Here is a 16,497-nt window from a genome sequence, read left to right as displayed (position 1 = left end):
TATTCTTAAACAAATCTACCATGTTGTGATGTTTCTGTCTTTGAGTATCCTCTCTTGAGATGGGAAGCATCGTTTACAACGCGGGGAGTACATTGCGGTTTTTACAACGCAAGTGTTGTTGCGCTAGATGGTGCTCTAGGACAAGGAATAGTATAATTTACTATCCAACACCTTCCCTAATGTACGTAGACTGGAGTTGGAATAGTAAATTATACTACTCCAAAGTCCAGCGCCCTCCAACGCAAGTCGTTGTAGTGACTTGCGCTGTAAAAACCACGATGTAATGTACCGCAATGTAAATGTATGCGTTGTAACGTCATACATTCCTTGAGATGGGTCTTGTAAACTGGCACACACTTTCATTTGCCCATCTGCTTGCTGCCCTAACTACACACAATCTTCCAGCTGATCCATAAGTAACGAGTTGTACAATGTGACTTGAAAATCTGTCCATTCTGCAGGACGATCACAGATTTGTTTTGCATTTGCTGGGCATTACATATTTGCTGTGTACTTTACCCCTGCTAACCAGTAGTTAATTGCCTATGTTCCTCTTTTCAACATGATGAAATTGGCATACCCCTAATTGCCATATGTAAATTACCTGTAAGTCCCTAGTACAAAAAGTGCTCCAGGGCATGTAAGTTAAATGCCACACGTGGATTGTAGCACCCATTGTCCCATCCACTCCAGTGACAGTGTAAACGTGAGATCTAGCTTGCCATGTGTAGCCTGATTGTGAACTGCAAATTGACAGGCAAAATGTTTGGCAGACCTAAACCCTCATTTTAAATATTAACAACTCACCCCTAAGTAGGCCTTACTGCCCATAAGGGTGGGTGCATTAGGAAAAGAATTTAAAAGTAGGGCATGTGGAAGTTTGGTATTAAACATATCCTTACCGTGAAAATGCACTTGAATCAATTTTCACTGTAGAAGGGTAGCTGCTGCATAGGAAAGCACTGAGATGAATTATTAGATTGAATAATGCTGTCTCCGACTAGGAAGCAGCTACAATTCCCATTCTTGGGCATCTTAAAAAATGTATTACAAGACCAATTCACTGTTGGATTTCTAATAAACATTTAGGAAAAGACACTTTTAGAAGGTTACCTTTGCTCCATCTAAAGCTTCAGGTGCGCCATTTGCATGAGTCCCAGATGTAACCTGGAAGTTAAATAGCCCCCTTGATGAGGTGCAAACTTGCTCCCAGAGTTAAGACAAAGGACTTGGGTGTGGACAGTGTTCTGTTCCTCTGGCTGAATGACCTTCTGAGAGGTGCTCAGGATCCTGATTAAGTTCAAAGAGATCTAATCTATCGTTAGCTGACACCTTGACACAGCCCTTCATTTGTTCCTCTAGTCAGCACCAACCCCAGTGGGAGAGAAGCTGCAGGGAAATGACCACAGGAAAGAGGTTGCTCATTTCCTTGGCTACACATCTAGGGTGGGCACACAGGCTCTACAGAAGGGGATACATGAATATCATCTTGGGGTTAGGCAGAGAGGGGCACTTTGGGGTTGTTTTTAGTAGAGCACACAGGAATATTGATTAGAGTCACTCCCTAGCACAGGCTGGTGCCAGGCATCAATGTGGCACCCACAGTACCATCCTCAGAAAACATTCTGGACCTACCTGTGGAACAACAGAAGGAGAGTTGACCTGCTGCCTGTGACCTTAGAAGAGCCTAGACATAATGAGCTTAAGGCTGGCCACATGATCAAGCTACAGGGACACAACAAGCTACAAGAGGCCTTTTCTGCAAATGTCTAGCTGACCAGTTCCAGCAGGATCAGCCCTTGAACCTGTTTCTGGCCTCTACCGGAGTAAGTCTTGACTCCCAAGTGCTATTCTCAAGGTCCTTGACCATTGGCAAATCTGATTTGGCGGTACCTCACGGAGAAGGTATCCGGCCTCTTTGAGCCTTTTTTAGCTGTAGCCTGCTGCTTTGCCCACTGAAAGAATCCGAGCTCCAAAAAAGAGTCCAAAAGTAGAAATCTTCACAGGGCCAAGAAGCCAAAAGTATCTGGCCAGCAAGGGACCTTCTCTGGGTGTGAAATTCAAATTTCTCTCGCTCAGAGCTTTCATGCCAATAGTCAATGGCTCATCCAATGGCTACCCAATGACGTGAAGCCCTCCTCAACAACTGCCTGCTGTGCTGCCCTGCTGAGGATATTTGTGTTCCATTCCATAAACGAAGTCCGAAGGTAAAGCTTCTGATCAGGTCAAACCTAGTTTCTGTATTCAACCAGCAATCTATTATGATCGTCCTTCACTTGCACCTTGGTACTGGTCAAACGCAACCAGATGGCCGTGGTTGGTGCTTAATACTTTTGGTGCAATTTTGACCCTAAAACTTTAGAAATCCATAAATCTGGTTTCCCTTATTGGATTTTTGTCATTTTGGTGTCACATTATTTGTTCAACATTATGTCCTCTATTTTCCAAAATTGGTACAGGATTTTTCTCATGTAGTGTTTTGACTTTATTACTGTTATGGTTCTGCATAAATACTTTACACATTGCCCCTAAGTTAAGCCTGTGAACTTCTCCCCCATATTTAATTGTTTATTTTTATAACATGCTACATACCACAAGAGATTTCCTTGTACTGAGCCATGAAGACAGAGATCAAGAGGGAGCAGGGAGGACAGATTGTAGATTAGGGTCTGCAAAAACCAAGTCTTTAATCTCTGAGCGTGAAGAGGATGCATTGATAGCCAGAGCCTGGCCCTTTAGTTGTCTTACTTTTTGTGGTTGCAGTGTTGCAGAGGAGTCTTGACTCACTTGGAAACCTTGTTTGGTGGGGTTGTGTTGGTTGGACTTTAGAGAGCTAGAATTTAGGAACTATTCAGAGACAATGCCCATGGCAGTGAATTGGATCACGTTGTTGGTGGGGTTACTGAAACACAGATAGGACAATTGTGATGTATTCTTTGCAATCAATGTGCAATGGAAGCCTTGCTAAAGTATTTTGGAGATAGGAGCAATGCTGAAAATGACCCAGTGAAGGACTCCGAATAGAATGCTACCTTAGTTGTAGTGCGGCGAAATGAGAGGTACTGAAACATCTGGTGGAGAAACTTGAGTTGGCATAAACAGGAACTGTGAACATTGCTCACCTGGGGCGTCAGATAAATACTCAATCGGTGATAAAACACTAGATATTTCAAACATTTGGAATAAGTAGGGGAGTAACCATAGATGGAGCTACAGTCATTCACTTCACTCTAAGTAGCAAGGATCGAGTTTCACCTTTTTGGTACACATCCAGTGGATTACTGTCCCAAGAAAAGGGGCAAGCGGGGGCTATACATGAAAGTATTTCCTATCTCACCATAGCAAGACATTGTTGGATGTTTGCACATAATAATTGAACCCAGAGGATGGAATGATGACTCTAAGATGCTGAGTTAGAAGTTGAAGATACGAAATGGCAATGCAGATACAACTGTATCTCCCAGGTGATTGCGGAATAGAGCAGAGAAACAAGGGATACCATGATGCCCTGTGATGTGTGGTTCAATAGTCAGAGCATCCAGTTTAGATCGTTGCTCTGAAGGCTAGCAATAGCCTGTTTCGGATGTATGACGTTATAACGCATACTATTACTCCGCAGACCATTACAACGCGACTTTTACTCCGCATACCGTTACAACGCATAGCGCCTTGGGGCGCTGGATAGTGGTAAGTATAATTTACTATTCTAACTCCAGTCCCCGTGGACCCTAGGGAAGGTGTTGGATAGTAAATTATACTTATTCCCTATCCTAGAGCGCCCCCCAGCGCAATGCGTTGTAATGGTATGCGGAGTAATGGTCGCGTTGTAATGGTAGTGCGGAGTAAAAGATCCGTTGTAACGGGTGTATACCGCCTGTTTGACTTTAGACAAATTCTGGATGATCATATTAAAGGTAACGAAGCGGTCTTGGATGATCAATGAATCAACACAAATAATGTAAACTGTCACCCATAACACCTTCATTTCATCTTCTCTCTTTTCCTCTTTGAAAAGGCTCTGTCACTACAAGTGTAATTTCTTTCTGTTTTGGGAAAATAAGAGTGTGACTTGCAACAGATTTTTATGGAGAAGGCGCACAAAAGAAAGAAAGAGATGGAAGTGGCATTTAGCATCCTGTACGTCCTTCTTATACTTGTCCATGTCCCTTGAATCATATTCAAACCTGTTAAGTTGTTAATAAGTAAACGAAAAGTAAATGGGACGAACAAGTAACAAAAGCTGGCTACCCAGCAATCCCAACATAGAACCATGTTTTATTGCTCGGAATCCAATGTGATGACTAAACTTTCCATGTCAGAAATTCCTAGAGAATGGTTTCAGCTAGTCTGAATCATGTGTCATTTATTCACCTTGTACTTTGACAGGAACTATATTAAGTATGTCAAAACATGCACATTTGATCAGTCAGCTCTTCTGAAAGGTCTTTACCAAATACATTTATTTTTTATGGATTATAATATCTGTCAGACTAAGGCTTGGTGTCTGCCATACTAAAATCCTAGGGGAAGCGAGAGGCTGAGCTCTTCAGGAACTATGGGTTCTTGTTTGGGTCCAGGAACCAGGGCCGATGCAAAGTCTAGAACTTTTGGTATTGTGATCAACTGTGCTGGTTGGTGGCTCGTGGATCAGGCAATTGGACTCATGACACATTGGGAGATGCAAAAACATTTTCTTAACTCTGGTGTGATTTTAAGGATGTCAGCGGGCTTAGTGATAGGAAGCTATTTAGGGAGAGATCCTCAGCATTGGTGTCCTGATGTGCAAATGAATTGTTCAAGTAATGTTTCTGTAGAATTGTAAGGAAGTGAGCAAACTAGAAGACTAGAATTTAAGGATGTGTGGCAACCATGGAGTTGTTGGTTTGTGGAGCTTGGTAGATTGGTCTTCAATAAGGCGGAAATCCACAGAGCTGTCAAGTTACAAACTATTGCTGTTTAAGATTAGGATACTAGGATATGGTATTGCCGAGGTAGTTCAAAAGCAGGGAGCCAATTAGTAGATTTGGCAGGGAACAATGGATTTGAAGAGCTGTTAGAAAGAGAGGGGACTAAGTCAGTCCACCTCATTGAAACATAATAAAATTCATTGAAACATGTTTGTTAATGAAAACACATTTGTTAAAGAAAACCTTAGATTGGAACTTGGAAAGGTATTTCATGCTACTCTTTGAGTAACATCTATGTGAAGTGAAACACCTTTAGTTGAAGTAACATTAAGATTTCATTTAATTTCAAAATGTGAACACATTTTGTAATCAATGATGTCCTGCAAGCTAAACACCCCAAAATTAATAATATATGATAACCTCATACCAGTCAAAATATGTTATATTAGAAAAGACTGAATTATGAGATCACAGTGACGTTGTCAAATACAGATGACAGACATCATACTAGATAGCTTCTCTTTCTACTGAAAAAGGAAAGGGCATATGGCATAGTCACCGCTGGTTTTTACTCGTTCAGCCCACAAAGATATGCAATATAAGGAAGAGGCAAAAGCAGGTACTTTCACAATGACACACATGTATGTAATTAGTCAGAGGGTAAGGCAAGAGCTTGCTTCCATGTATGCACATTGTTGCAGCAGGCTAGCGGGATACTGGGTTTCTTTTTGATCACCTGTTTTCTTAATTTAGTGAGTCGCGAAGTAGTTTTGGCTAGGGAAGGATATAGTAGGGGTCATCTCACCAAAGCACGATTTGTGTTGCAGAAGATGAATTACTCAAAAATGCCCTCCAGCCTCCACATTATACCTAATGGGGTAGCCTTTCTCTCAAGCTTAATAGTAGCTGTTGTACAGAATGAAAGATGGCAGCCTGTGAAGTAAAATTGAAAAATGGGGAACCCACTGCATCACTTTGGTTGTATGTTATGTTATGCTATGTTATGTTATATTTATTTTTATATAGCGCACGGCTACTCAAAAAGAGTGTCCCGGCGCTTTAACAATGAGACCTACAGCAAAATAACACAACACAGTGATAAAAACAGAGTAAGGGCGTAACAGAAAAGAAAAAGGGACCTAACCTAAAGGGAGAACAACCAAGTTTTTAGGCCCTTCCTAAAAGCAAGTAAACTAGTGGCTCCACGGAGTGTCAGCGGCAAGGTGTTCCACAACTGTGGCGCCAGCAGTCCAAAGGAGCGTCCTCCAATGCGAGCTCTCTTTACGCGCGGCACCGTTGCCAAGAACAGAGATTCTGACCTGAGAGAACGGGCCGGGTGGTAAAAGGCAAGTCTCCTTTGGAGATACTTAGCTCCCACATCATGAAGAGCTTTGTAGGCCAGGGTTAATGCCTTAAAGGCGATCCGTTTGCGGATAGGCAGCCAATGTAAGGTCTGCAAGAGACCAGCAGCACTGGCTCACCTGTTTAGGCCATAAATGGCCCTTGCGGCCGCATTCTGCGCAACCTGAAGCCGCTGCAGCAGATACTCTGGCAGGCCCAGGTAGAGGACATTAGCGTAATCCAACCTGGAGCCAATCAGAGCCTGCACGGTCAGCTTCCTATGTTCTTCAGACAAGAGAGGCAGGAACCTCCTCAACATCTTGAGGAGGCCAAAACATGTGCCCGTCACCCCAAGGATCTGGGATCTCAACGTCAGACCCTTGTCCATCTTGACACCCAGGTTCTTAACTACTTGAGATGGACAGGATGGGGGGAACATGTTAGTGGGCCACCAAGCTTGCCAGTCAGGATCCGACGCACACCCGAAGAAGAGTACCTCAGACTTATCTGTGTTGCACTTGAGGCCGCTTAGATGAAACCATCTAAAGACAGCCTCAAGGCAGTCCCGGATACTCTCTTCATTAAAATCTCCTCCCCTCTTACAGGAGAAGAGGACCTGGGTGTCGTCGGCATAGGATACGATCTGGGCTCCAAACGACTCCGCCAATACCGCCAAAGGGGTCATAAAGATGTTAAAGAGGGTCGGGCTCAATATAGAGCCCTGCGGGACCCCGACTCCCAATGGCGGCATCACGGCGGAGTCTGGGGGGGCCTAGACCGTTTGTCGGCGGCCAGCTAGAAAAGATGAAAACCAGCTGAACACCGTCCCCCTAAGGCCAATCTCATAGAGTCTTGCGAGAAGGCCCTCATGGGGAACGGTGTCAAAGGCCGCTGACAAATCCAACATGACCAGCATAGCTTTGCCCCCGGAGTCCAGTACCCCTTTAATGGCTTCTGACACCTCCAGGAGCGCGGTCTCTGTACTGAGGTTCGAGCGGAAGCCGGATTGAGTAGCGTGCAGAATCTCGTGCGTTTCCAGAAATAATTCTGTACATAAATACTGTATTCCTGAAATAGATTGTCATAAATATTGTTTACAAAAATATCGTACCGTGAAGGTGGAAAAGGAGATGGCTCCATCCACACCAGAGTTAGTGGAGTGCAAGAGACATGATATTTAACCACATAAGCATTAGGAATTCTAAAAATCTTACATTGCTTTCCACTTGGGGCATTTACTTGTGCAAGCATTCTAGAATCTACAAATTTCCTTTGTGAGTAAAAAGGCCATTATTACTGTTGATTATTCAATTGTGTGATACCTTCAATAATGCTAACATGCTAGCAATGCATTGTGAGAAAACCCGGCTAACATACTACTGTATTTCACAAAGGGTGTGATCGTATTTTGAGCTGTAAAGTAATCCAAACATGAAAATGTTTGCTGTCATTTACCATCATGCTGGCGGCTTCAGCTGAAGTCTTTCCTGTTGTCTCGAAATGCTTCTTTAGAATATTAGCTGCAGCTCCTCGGGGCAGAATTGGAGTTTTCTTCGCTGCCTCCAGCTCTTCTATATTTCTTGTTACAGCAAATGCTTGTGCCCTAAGCAGACACACAGGAAAGTGATTTTTAAAAATTGTTTTTCGACCAATTCTTTCGAGTTGTAGGACTTTTCCTAAAACGTATGGTAGAGCGGTGGGGGTGGGCCGGGTTGAGGGGAGGTTCCACAGATGACCAAAAGGGAAAATTAAATAAATAATAAATTTTCCCTCGTCGTCTGTTTACCCCCCCCCCCGCCCCTCCTCCCCCGGACGCCCCCCCTCCCCCACCACACTTACCTGCACGGGACCGTGGCTGATTGTATCACATTAATATTGTCAGAATATCGTGTAACATAGATATTGTGTCATAAACATGACAAATATGTCCCCAATGGAACAGAAAATACACCAAGGCAAGATGTTTTTGGAAGTTATGCGTATGACACAAAGAAATTTTGACTTAAAGCACCAGGGGCACTGCTTTACAGCTCTGGGCAGTCACTGAAAGGCATATTGAAATCGGAGAGTTACAATGTTGCTCATCTCAATTAAAATAAAGTCATAGGGTACTGTGTTCGTGTAAAGCAGCATTGGAATGGAGCAAGGGGTTCTTGTTGACATGTTGCCAACTGGTAACCAAGCACATTTCTCACCCAAACTAACATTTATCCTCCTATAACTAACCAAGATGCACCGCTGATTGTCAGTTTATATTGGTATCAAATGTAAATCCTTTGCTACCATTCTTGCAACTCCATAAGCAGAAATGCTTATACACAAGTTATCTTGTCACTTGCTCGATTTTAAAACAAACTGCCATTGTTGACTTTCCCGCACCCTGAACTGACCCAACTCTGGAAACATATTTTACAACCAGTCCATGTCTTTATGTCCTTTCTTGTTTTGTAGGTGAGATGAAAAACGTAAGTCTTTGCTGGATGTCCTATTTACGGGTACAGCAATGGAGAAGCAACTGCTTGTAATTTACTTTTCCTAGCAACATGATCACAACGCACCATTTAATCAAACCCATGCAAAAGCATAACAATCATGCATACACACCCAGGGTCATGGGCTGATGGGTATTTACAAGGAAGGGATTGGCATGAATATTACTGGCGTGAGGTGACAAAACCACTGTTTTAATCAGTAAAACAGGCTTGTGTTTTGAACCAGAAGGCCAACCTGTTGAAAAGTTCTGACGGAAACACTCACAAAACACTGGGATGAATTTAGCAGTTTTAAATTATTATAGGGGCTGGTATTTGTTTACCAAATTTATTTTCAAATCAAATGGGTTGTGCTTCAAAAGTAGTTTTATCAAACATTGCCTTTGCAGTCACTGACGGTATGTGCCAGTTAACCATACTGTATCAGAATGAGTGTGTTACTAAGATAGTTAAGGACAATATGTCTCTGACTCTTTACTGGGAAGAATGTCTAAGCCCTATATTAAGTTCTTTCAGCGCCTCAAGAAATAGGGCAATGTTATATTAAAGGTAATACAATAGAGTACAGTTTTCACTATTATCCACAATTCATGGGCCTTTAATGTGATGGTAACTAAATGTGATTGCATTTTGTTGCCTAGATGTTTTATGGGAGACACTCAATCACTTGCCCATCATCTGTAATGGGGCCTGTGCTGGCTATAGTCGGCTGTCACTTGTGTTCAAGGGCTCTGCTTTATACACATGAAAGACTATCCCTCAGCAATTTAGAGTCACATTGTTAGGTATTATTACCAGGGCCAAGAAGGACCACCCTAAAACAGAAGCTGCCCACTAGAGCGAGGTTTTCAAATTCGACCTACAGTTGGTGCTCCCCGCTCCAAAAGTCAACCCCCTGGCTAAAATAGCTCCATCTATGTCATTCTCTGGTCAACAAAGACACTTCACAGATCATATATATGGCCTATTTGTTTTTTAAATCACTGGAACCCTTAGAATCAAACCCCATGGCAGTACCCACAACTCTTGTCATTCCTTTGTCAGTACTTGGCCTTGTACCTGGCAACAATGAGTTCATTCTCCTGCTGGCATGGGGTTGTCTCTATCTTGAAGTTCTTCTCTTTCATGTCAATCTTGGCAGTCAGTTTCATTGGGGCATTCGTGCGGAGCTTAGCATGGAACTCAATGCCAGCCTGGATGAGGTGGGTGTTGATTCCCATCACAGCCACCGTGTGCATGGACATGCTGAAAGAGAAACCATGTGTTAGCAAAGCCATATTGATGAGAGTAGCAATCGGTTCAAATGTATCCCCTGAGTGAATAATCTGGTCAGCATTTTGCTCATACATAGTAAATGATCACTTAAGGCTGCAGTATTGAGATCATACCATTGGAGAACAGCTTTCCAAACGTGTTCTTGTCTAGTGTGCAACTAACACCTTGGAGAATGGCTGTTATTATTTGACCCCCGTGACATTAGCAGGTTGACACTTTGTCACGCCGTTACCCCTTCAGCAGCCTACTTTTTCATGCAGAGAGACTGGAGGCTGCATAAAAAGCACAGTCTATAGGCAGTTAATAGGGACCTCATGGACGTTCACTTTCTGCTCCTGTTGCTGCCTTTATGACCTCTGTAACCTGTTGTAATAGGAGAGCAAGGAGTACCAAAAGGAATGCCAAGTGTAGCAGCCGCTACCCCTAACTTGTGCCTAGAGGTGATCATTGTTTGCTTGTTCTTGTAGTCCAGTGGGTTAAAGTCCTGCTTGGGGAGGTGCAAGGAAAAAGGCGTGGCATCGCAGTGGTGTGGCTCCTAAACATCGAACTCAGGACAGCTGGGACACTAATATCATGGACAAAATATTGAGGGACAACATATGGAAAGGTTAGTATGTATAATATATTCATATATATAATTGAGCAAGGAAAGTGGCATCATGACATGGCAGAGGATTTCACTGTCCAAATACTGGAGACAGATCAAAACTGCAAGTTCTCAAGAGAATACAAACCATTCATACTTCACTCTAATTCTTTATGGTGCCACCGACAAGTCTGCACCGCAAATCTGTTGTTCTTGGTGCGTTTTACATTTTTTTGCTATACCCACAAATCAATTTTCAACATACCCTTTTCAAATCACCAGCAAAGTTTGGTTAGCATGTGGGTCAGGTTTAGACTTCCCAAATTAGTTTTCTTCGGATAAACAATTTTGTTGCCTGCCTTGCTCTTGCACTATGACATTCAGCCTAAATGTATATGTTACTGCCATATAGGGTAATCTAGATTTCAACTGTTGTTAAAGGTCAAACAAAAATACAATTGTTCGAAATGAACGATGACGTCCAGATAGCTATTTAGTACTTTATGTGAATAACCTAGTTCTTTGCACTCAAACAATTGATAGATGTGGGATCTCTGTCACTGAAACATGGCTCGCGTTCTGGATGGGACCGACACAATATATGGCAGAAGTTGTCCCACTGGACAGTTATCTTCGCACTCAGAAGATCCCTGTGAAAAGTGAAAGACATCAGAATGGTCGGTCGCAAATGCAGGTGTGTCAATATGTGCCTGTCTATGCAAGGTAGAATTGTTGACCCCTGATATGGAGGCGCCGCAACCCCTTGGACCTGGGACTGATATTGTCCCATGGCATCATCGGGACTCTCTGGTGGACCCCATGGGTCCAGATACTCTCTGTTTCATTAAGTCTGACGGAAGCCTGCTTTTTAGTGAGCTGAAGAGCAGATCTGGACAGGGTCGGACTGGTACAGAAACTAGGCCAAGGCAAAAAAATAAAATGGGCCACCATTAATGAATTAGTAAACTAAAAAAAGTAGCCGATGTTTGCAAATTGGGGCAGTTTTGAATTACTGAAGACACGCTGAAGATGTGTTCTGCAAGGTTTGGAACACTGCATGGATTTAAGCTGGTAAACAACCTTTACAACAAAACTTTTACAACGCACTACCATTACAACGCGGTCATTACAACGCAAACCATTACAACGCATTGCGCTGGGGGCGCTCTAGGATAGGGAATAGGTTAATTTACTATCTAATAACCTTCCCTAGTGTCCACGGGGACTGGAGTTGGAATAGTAAATTAAACTATTCACTATCCAACACCCAAAAGCACTATGCCTTGCAATGGATTGCGATGTAAAAACCGCGTTGTAAAGGCAGGCGTTGTAATAGCCTGCGTTGTAATGTCATACATCCCTTTAAGCTTGCTGCAGGCAATGTTTGTTATAATATCAGGGAAATCCATAGTAAAAACTGGCCCGGCAGACAATAAAACAGGCACATAAGCAGTCAAAAAACAGGCCCACACACTGACCTGTCAGACCAGCTCATCGAGCACTGCCTGAATGCCCTATAGGTTTGTCCAACACTGAATCTGGATGAAAAGTGAGGACTTCATGAACAAGTTGAAACAAATACTATTATCAACTACCTGCTATGAATAATGGCCTTGTAAAGCTCCCCAAAAAATTAAAATTGTATTTACAATTTGAACATTTTTACTAAATTCAGAAGGTTATCTTTATCTGCATAGAGCTAACTTTCAATTAGCACAATGTGTCCTACATCTAATAAAGTTTATGCATGCAGACAGTTAAGCACAGCACACCGTGCCTGTACAAAGGTAAGTTAAAAGATGCTATCTTTTGCATGGAGTTGCGTCACTTGAGCATCCGTGCAAACATTTAGCAGATTTGGGCTTTGTGTGATGAATGGCTTTCAAAACATCAGAATATCCACACAGTTGGAAACAGAACCATACCTCCTTAATCACAATGGAAGAGGCAGCCTGCAAACGTTGTCGATTACAAACTTTGCACTAGCCTCAAACATCAACTGTTCGAGATTTATCAAGGATTGTCATTTGCATAAGGGACACAGAATTTGTAAATGAGCGACGAGACTTAACTTTGCTTGTTTACAACGCGAAGGAACAAGAAGCTAAAAATTCATGGGCTTATGCAGATAGATCTCCTAAAATGAAAAAAGATGCCTTGTTTATTTTCGCGATTTCTAGAGCGCCTGGTGACCCGTAGGCATCCCCGCGCTATCCCCGCGTTCAACGATTTGCTCCGCCACCCAATATTTATGAAAGGCCATATGTTTCTGCATATACTTTTTTAATGCAAGAATGCATGCGTACACATGTTATGTTATGTTATGTTAAAAAATTGGTAAAGCGCGCAGCTGTCCCAGTTAAGGGGCGTCCCGGCGCTGGCTGTTTCAATTGTACAAGAATCAAAGAAGGCTGAAAGAAAAAGAACCTAGTTCAGAGGAAAAAGAAATGTCTTAACGGCTTTCCGAAATGTTAGAAGTTCATCAATGCAGCGAATAGATACAGGCAAAGAGTTCCACAATTTAGCCGCAAGTAGTCAAAAAGAGCGGCCACCAACACGACAGAGTCTGAATTTGGGTATCGTCACCAAATGTTGGCCTAGAGAACGCAAGTTCCGTTGAGGGGTATAGGGAGTTAAAAGAGGGCAGAGTAGATCCGGGCTAATACCTTTAAGAAACTTAAACGCTAGGCATAGCGTCTTAAACTGAATTCTTAATTGAATCGGTAACCAGTGTAGGGCACTGATAGTGGCTCTAACAGAGCACCTGCGTGGAAGTCCTACCAGAGCGCGTGCCGCTGAGTTCTGGACTCGCTGAAGTCGAGCTATCTCAGCTTTGTTAGCGCCAAGAAGTAAAGCACTAGCATAGTCCAAGCGAGATAAAATAGTAGCCTGGACAATAAGCTGCCGAACAGGTGCGTTAAAGAACCTCAGAATGGGGCGGAGACCTCTCAACAGACCCACACAAGTCGCTGCCACCTTCTTCGTGTGGTACTGAAAATTGAGGTCCGCATCCAGCCAAACTCCCAAGTTTTTGACCACTGGCTTGGCTATAGGTATAGTACCTAATGAGGCCGGCCACCAGTGTTCATTCCAGAGAGAGGTGTCCTTCCCTACCAGCATCACTTCAGTTTTTGTGGTGTTCAATTGTAGACAATTGTCGGCCAACCACTGAGCAACTGCAGTCATACCGTCACTGAACCTTGCGGCAGCAGCAGAGGGGCCTCCAGCCAAGGTGACAACCAGCTGAGTATCGTCGGCATATGATACCAATGTTAGGCCCCTCTCTCTTGCTACCGCCGCCAGCGGTTGTACGTAAAGGTTAAACAGCGTCGGGCTCAACGCAGAGCCCTGCGGAACCCCTTGACGGACGGGATGAGATTGCGATAGAAAAGGTGGTGCCGACACCTGAAAAGATCTATCTGCTAAGAAAGCACGGAACCATTCCAGAGCTTGGCCTGTAATCCCGATAGTCTCCAGACGGTACAACAAGATGTCATGGGACACCGTATCAAAGGCAGCGCTAAGATCTAATAATATGAGCGCTGCACTCTGACCGGCGTCAAGAGTAGTTCTTAGAAACTCAGTGGAGGCTAACAAGGCAGACTCGGTAGTATGACCCGATCTGAAACCATTTTGCGATGGATCCAAGATGTTATTAAGGGTCATATGTCGAGATAGAACCTCATTCACATGTGACTCAGCCAATTTAGAGACCAATGGAAGCAAGGAAATTGGCCTGAAACTCTCAGGCAAGGAGGGATCAAGAGTGAGTTTTTTCATAATAGGCGAAACCTGGGCTAGTTTCCAGGCCAGGGGAACAGTGGCCATGGTAAAGGATAGATTAAGAATCTGACCTAGTGGTTTCTGGATGAGCTCCATAGGTTCTAAGAATTGAGCCGGCTTCATAGGATCAGATGGGGAGCCCAATTTGACCCTCTTACAAAGTTTCCCCAGTTCTTCGCATGAGATCTCGGGTATCATGGTCAGAATAGAGGTCCCTTCCTTAACTGTAACAGGACTCGGAATAGAGGGGAGTTGAGGAAAAGTGGCATAAATTTTCTGCACTTTGTTCGTGAAGAACAAAGCAAGCTCCTCGCACTGCTGTGCTGAGTTTACGTGGGAAGTTGAGGTTTTCGTGTTTTTTAGTTCTTGAACAATCTTAAAGATGTATTTCGTAGGGTTGGAGCTAGCTTTGATTTTTTCGGCGTAAAAACGAGCACGTGTAGAACAAATCATTTTGTGGTAGAATTTCAGTTTAGCTAGGTATACAAACTTGAGTTCGTTATCGTAAGTCCTTCTCCAAAGCCTCTCGGCTTTTTTACACTCCTTTCTGAGTGCCCTGAGGGCGTCAGAGAACCAGGGGTTGGAGACAGAGCTGCGCTCCCTGACCCATCTGGCTGGAATGAGAGTGTCAAGCCCACCCTCTATCCAGTTGTAAAAGGCGGTATAAGCGGCCTCCGGGTCAGCCAAATCTTCAACAAAAGTCTCTCTCAGATAGGAGTGAAACTCGTTGATATTGAGTTTATGCCAAGGCCTTTTAAACGTCAAAGTAGTTTTGACTGACTTTGGAGGTTGTAATAACATCCAGCTGGCTTTGATCAAATAGTGATCAGTCCAGCCCATGGGTACAGGTCGATCAATTTGGATATCAGGGATGTTGGAAAAAACAGGATCTAATATATGTCCTGCAGTATGAGTAGCGTCCTGCACCAGGAGGTCTAGTTGAAAAGTGGCCAAGTCAGCAATCAAATTACTAATGGCTTGATCCGATTTTTGATCAAAGTGGATATTCAAGTCTCCTATAATAGAGAAGTTTGCAGACCTCACTACCAGGGAGATAACTAGCTCCAGCAGGGACTCACTAAATTTAGGAGCATGACCGGGGGGCGGTAGATATATAGTCCAGAGAAGGTGAAATGCGGACTTACATCTATTCTGAAGCGAGCACATTCACTGCCGCACAGCTTCTCCGCCATAAAGGAACAGGGATACTGTGCTTTGTAAATGACTGCTATCCCACCGCCTCTCGAATCACGATTGAGAGTCTTAATTAGATAGCCATCTGGAAGAGATAAGCCGGTGATCCCTACCATGTCATCCCGCAACCAAGTCTCACAAATGAAGAGAACGTCAGGGGAGTCATCACTGAGCAGTGAATGGACTTCCATATGATGTTTTGCTAAAGAGCGTACATTTAATTGGTTTACAGTAAAACGCGTTAAATTTTCTAGGACTTTGGTTGTCCGGATCCCAGAGGGAGAGCACGTGGAAAAAGCACAAGACTGACATCTCAGCCTAGACTCACCTAACTGGAGTGGCGGTATCGCACACTTCGTCACACTAGGTTTCAAAATCATGAGTTGCTCTCTATCATACTTGTAGCGGAATAACCGATCCCGACCAGGGGTCCTGGCGAGAGGCGATGGACTGGCGAGGACGGGCGCAGACGGGCTTGCCTTTGGCGCGCCTTCGGCGCACCGCCGGCGCGCCCGCTGCACCTGCCCGCTGCGCCGTCTGATCCCTATGCACATAATATAGGGAGAGGCAAGGAAAACGCCCAACAGCTAGAGCGCTGTCCTGGTGTCCACCTAAGATGGCGGCACCAATCCAGCGAGCGCGATAATTACCGTGCCAGTTACCAAACAAAGTTCACGCTGTGGCAGGTAAGGCACACTAACACAACACAGCACAGAATTAAATGTTAAAATTAGCGGAGTACCGCGAGAAATATAGGGTTAAAATAAAATAGAGTGGCAGCCTAAAACCCCCGGCTCACGCCTCAGGGGAAACAAAATACAAATGAGTACCAGCGCGCGAAGCGCCGCTGAGATTAAATACAATAAAGGCAAGGAAAACGCCCAACAGCTAGAGCGCTGTCCTGGTGTCCACCTAAGAT

At 43.9% G+C, this 16,497-nt stretch overlaps 1 protein-coding gene across 1 annotated transcript in view; it reads right to left on the bottom strand.

Annotated features, from left to right (window-relative positions):
• The window catches only part of LOC144766616 (vitellogenin-A2-like), a 124,967-nt gene that overhangs the window by 66,659 nt on the left and 41,811 nt on the right, over positions 1 to 16,497 (bottom strand). The window contains exons 19-20 of the mRNA XM_078650405.1: positions 9,800 to 9,985; positions 7,704 to 7,851 (exon numbers count right to left, since the gene is read on the bottom strand). Coding sequence (XP_078506531.1) covers positions 7,704 to 7,851; positions 9,800 to 9,985 — 334 coding nt within the window. The remainder of the gene's footprint in view (positions 1 to 7,703; positions 7,852 to 9,799; positions 9,986 to 16,497) is intronic.

The sequence above is a fragment of the Lissotriton helveticus genome, chromosome 1_1, assembly GCF_964261635.1.
Source record: "Lissotriton helveticus chromosome 1_1, aLisHel1.1, whole genome shotgun sequence".
NCBI lineage: Eukaryota > Metazoa > Chordata > Amphibia > Caudata > Salamandridae > Lissotriton > Lissotriton helveticus.
This window is presented reverse-complemented; position numbering and strand designations above follow the sequence as displayed.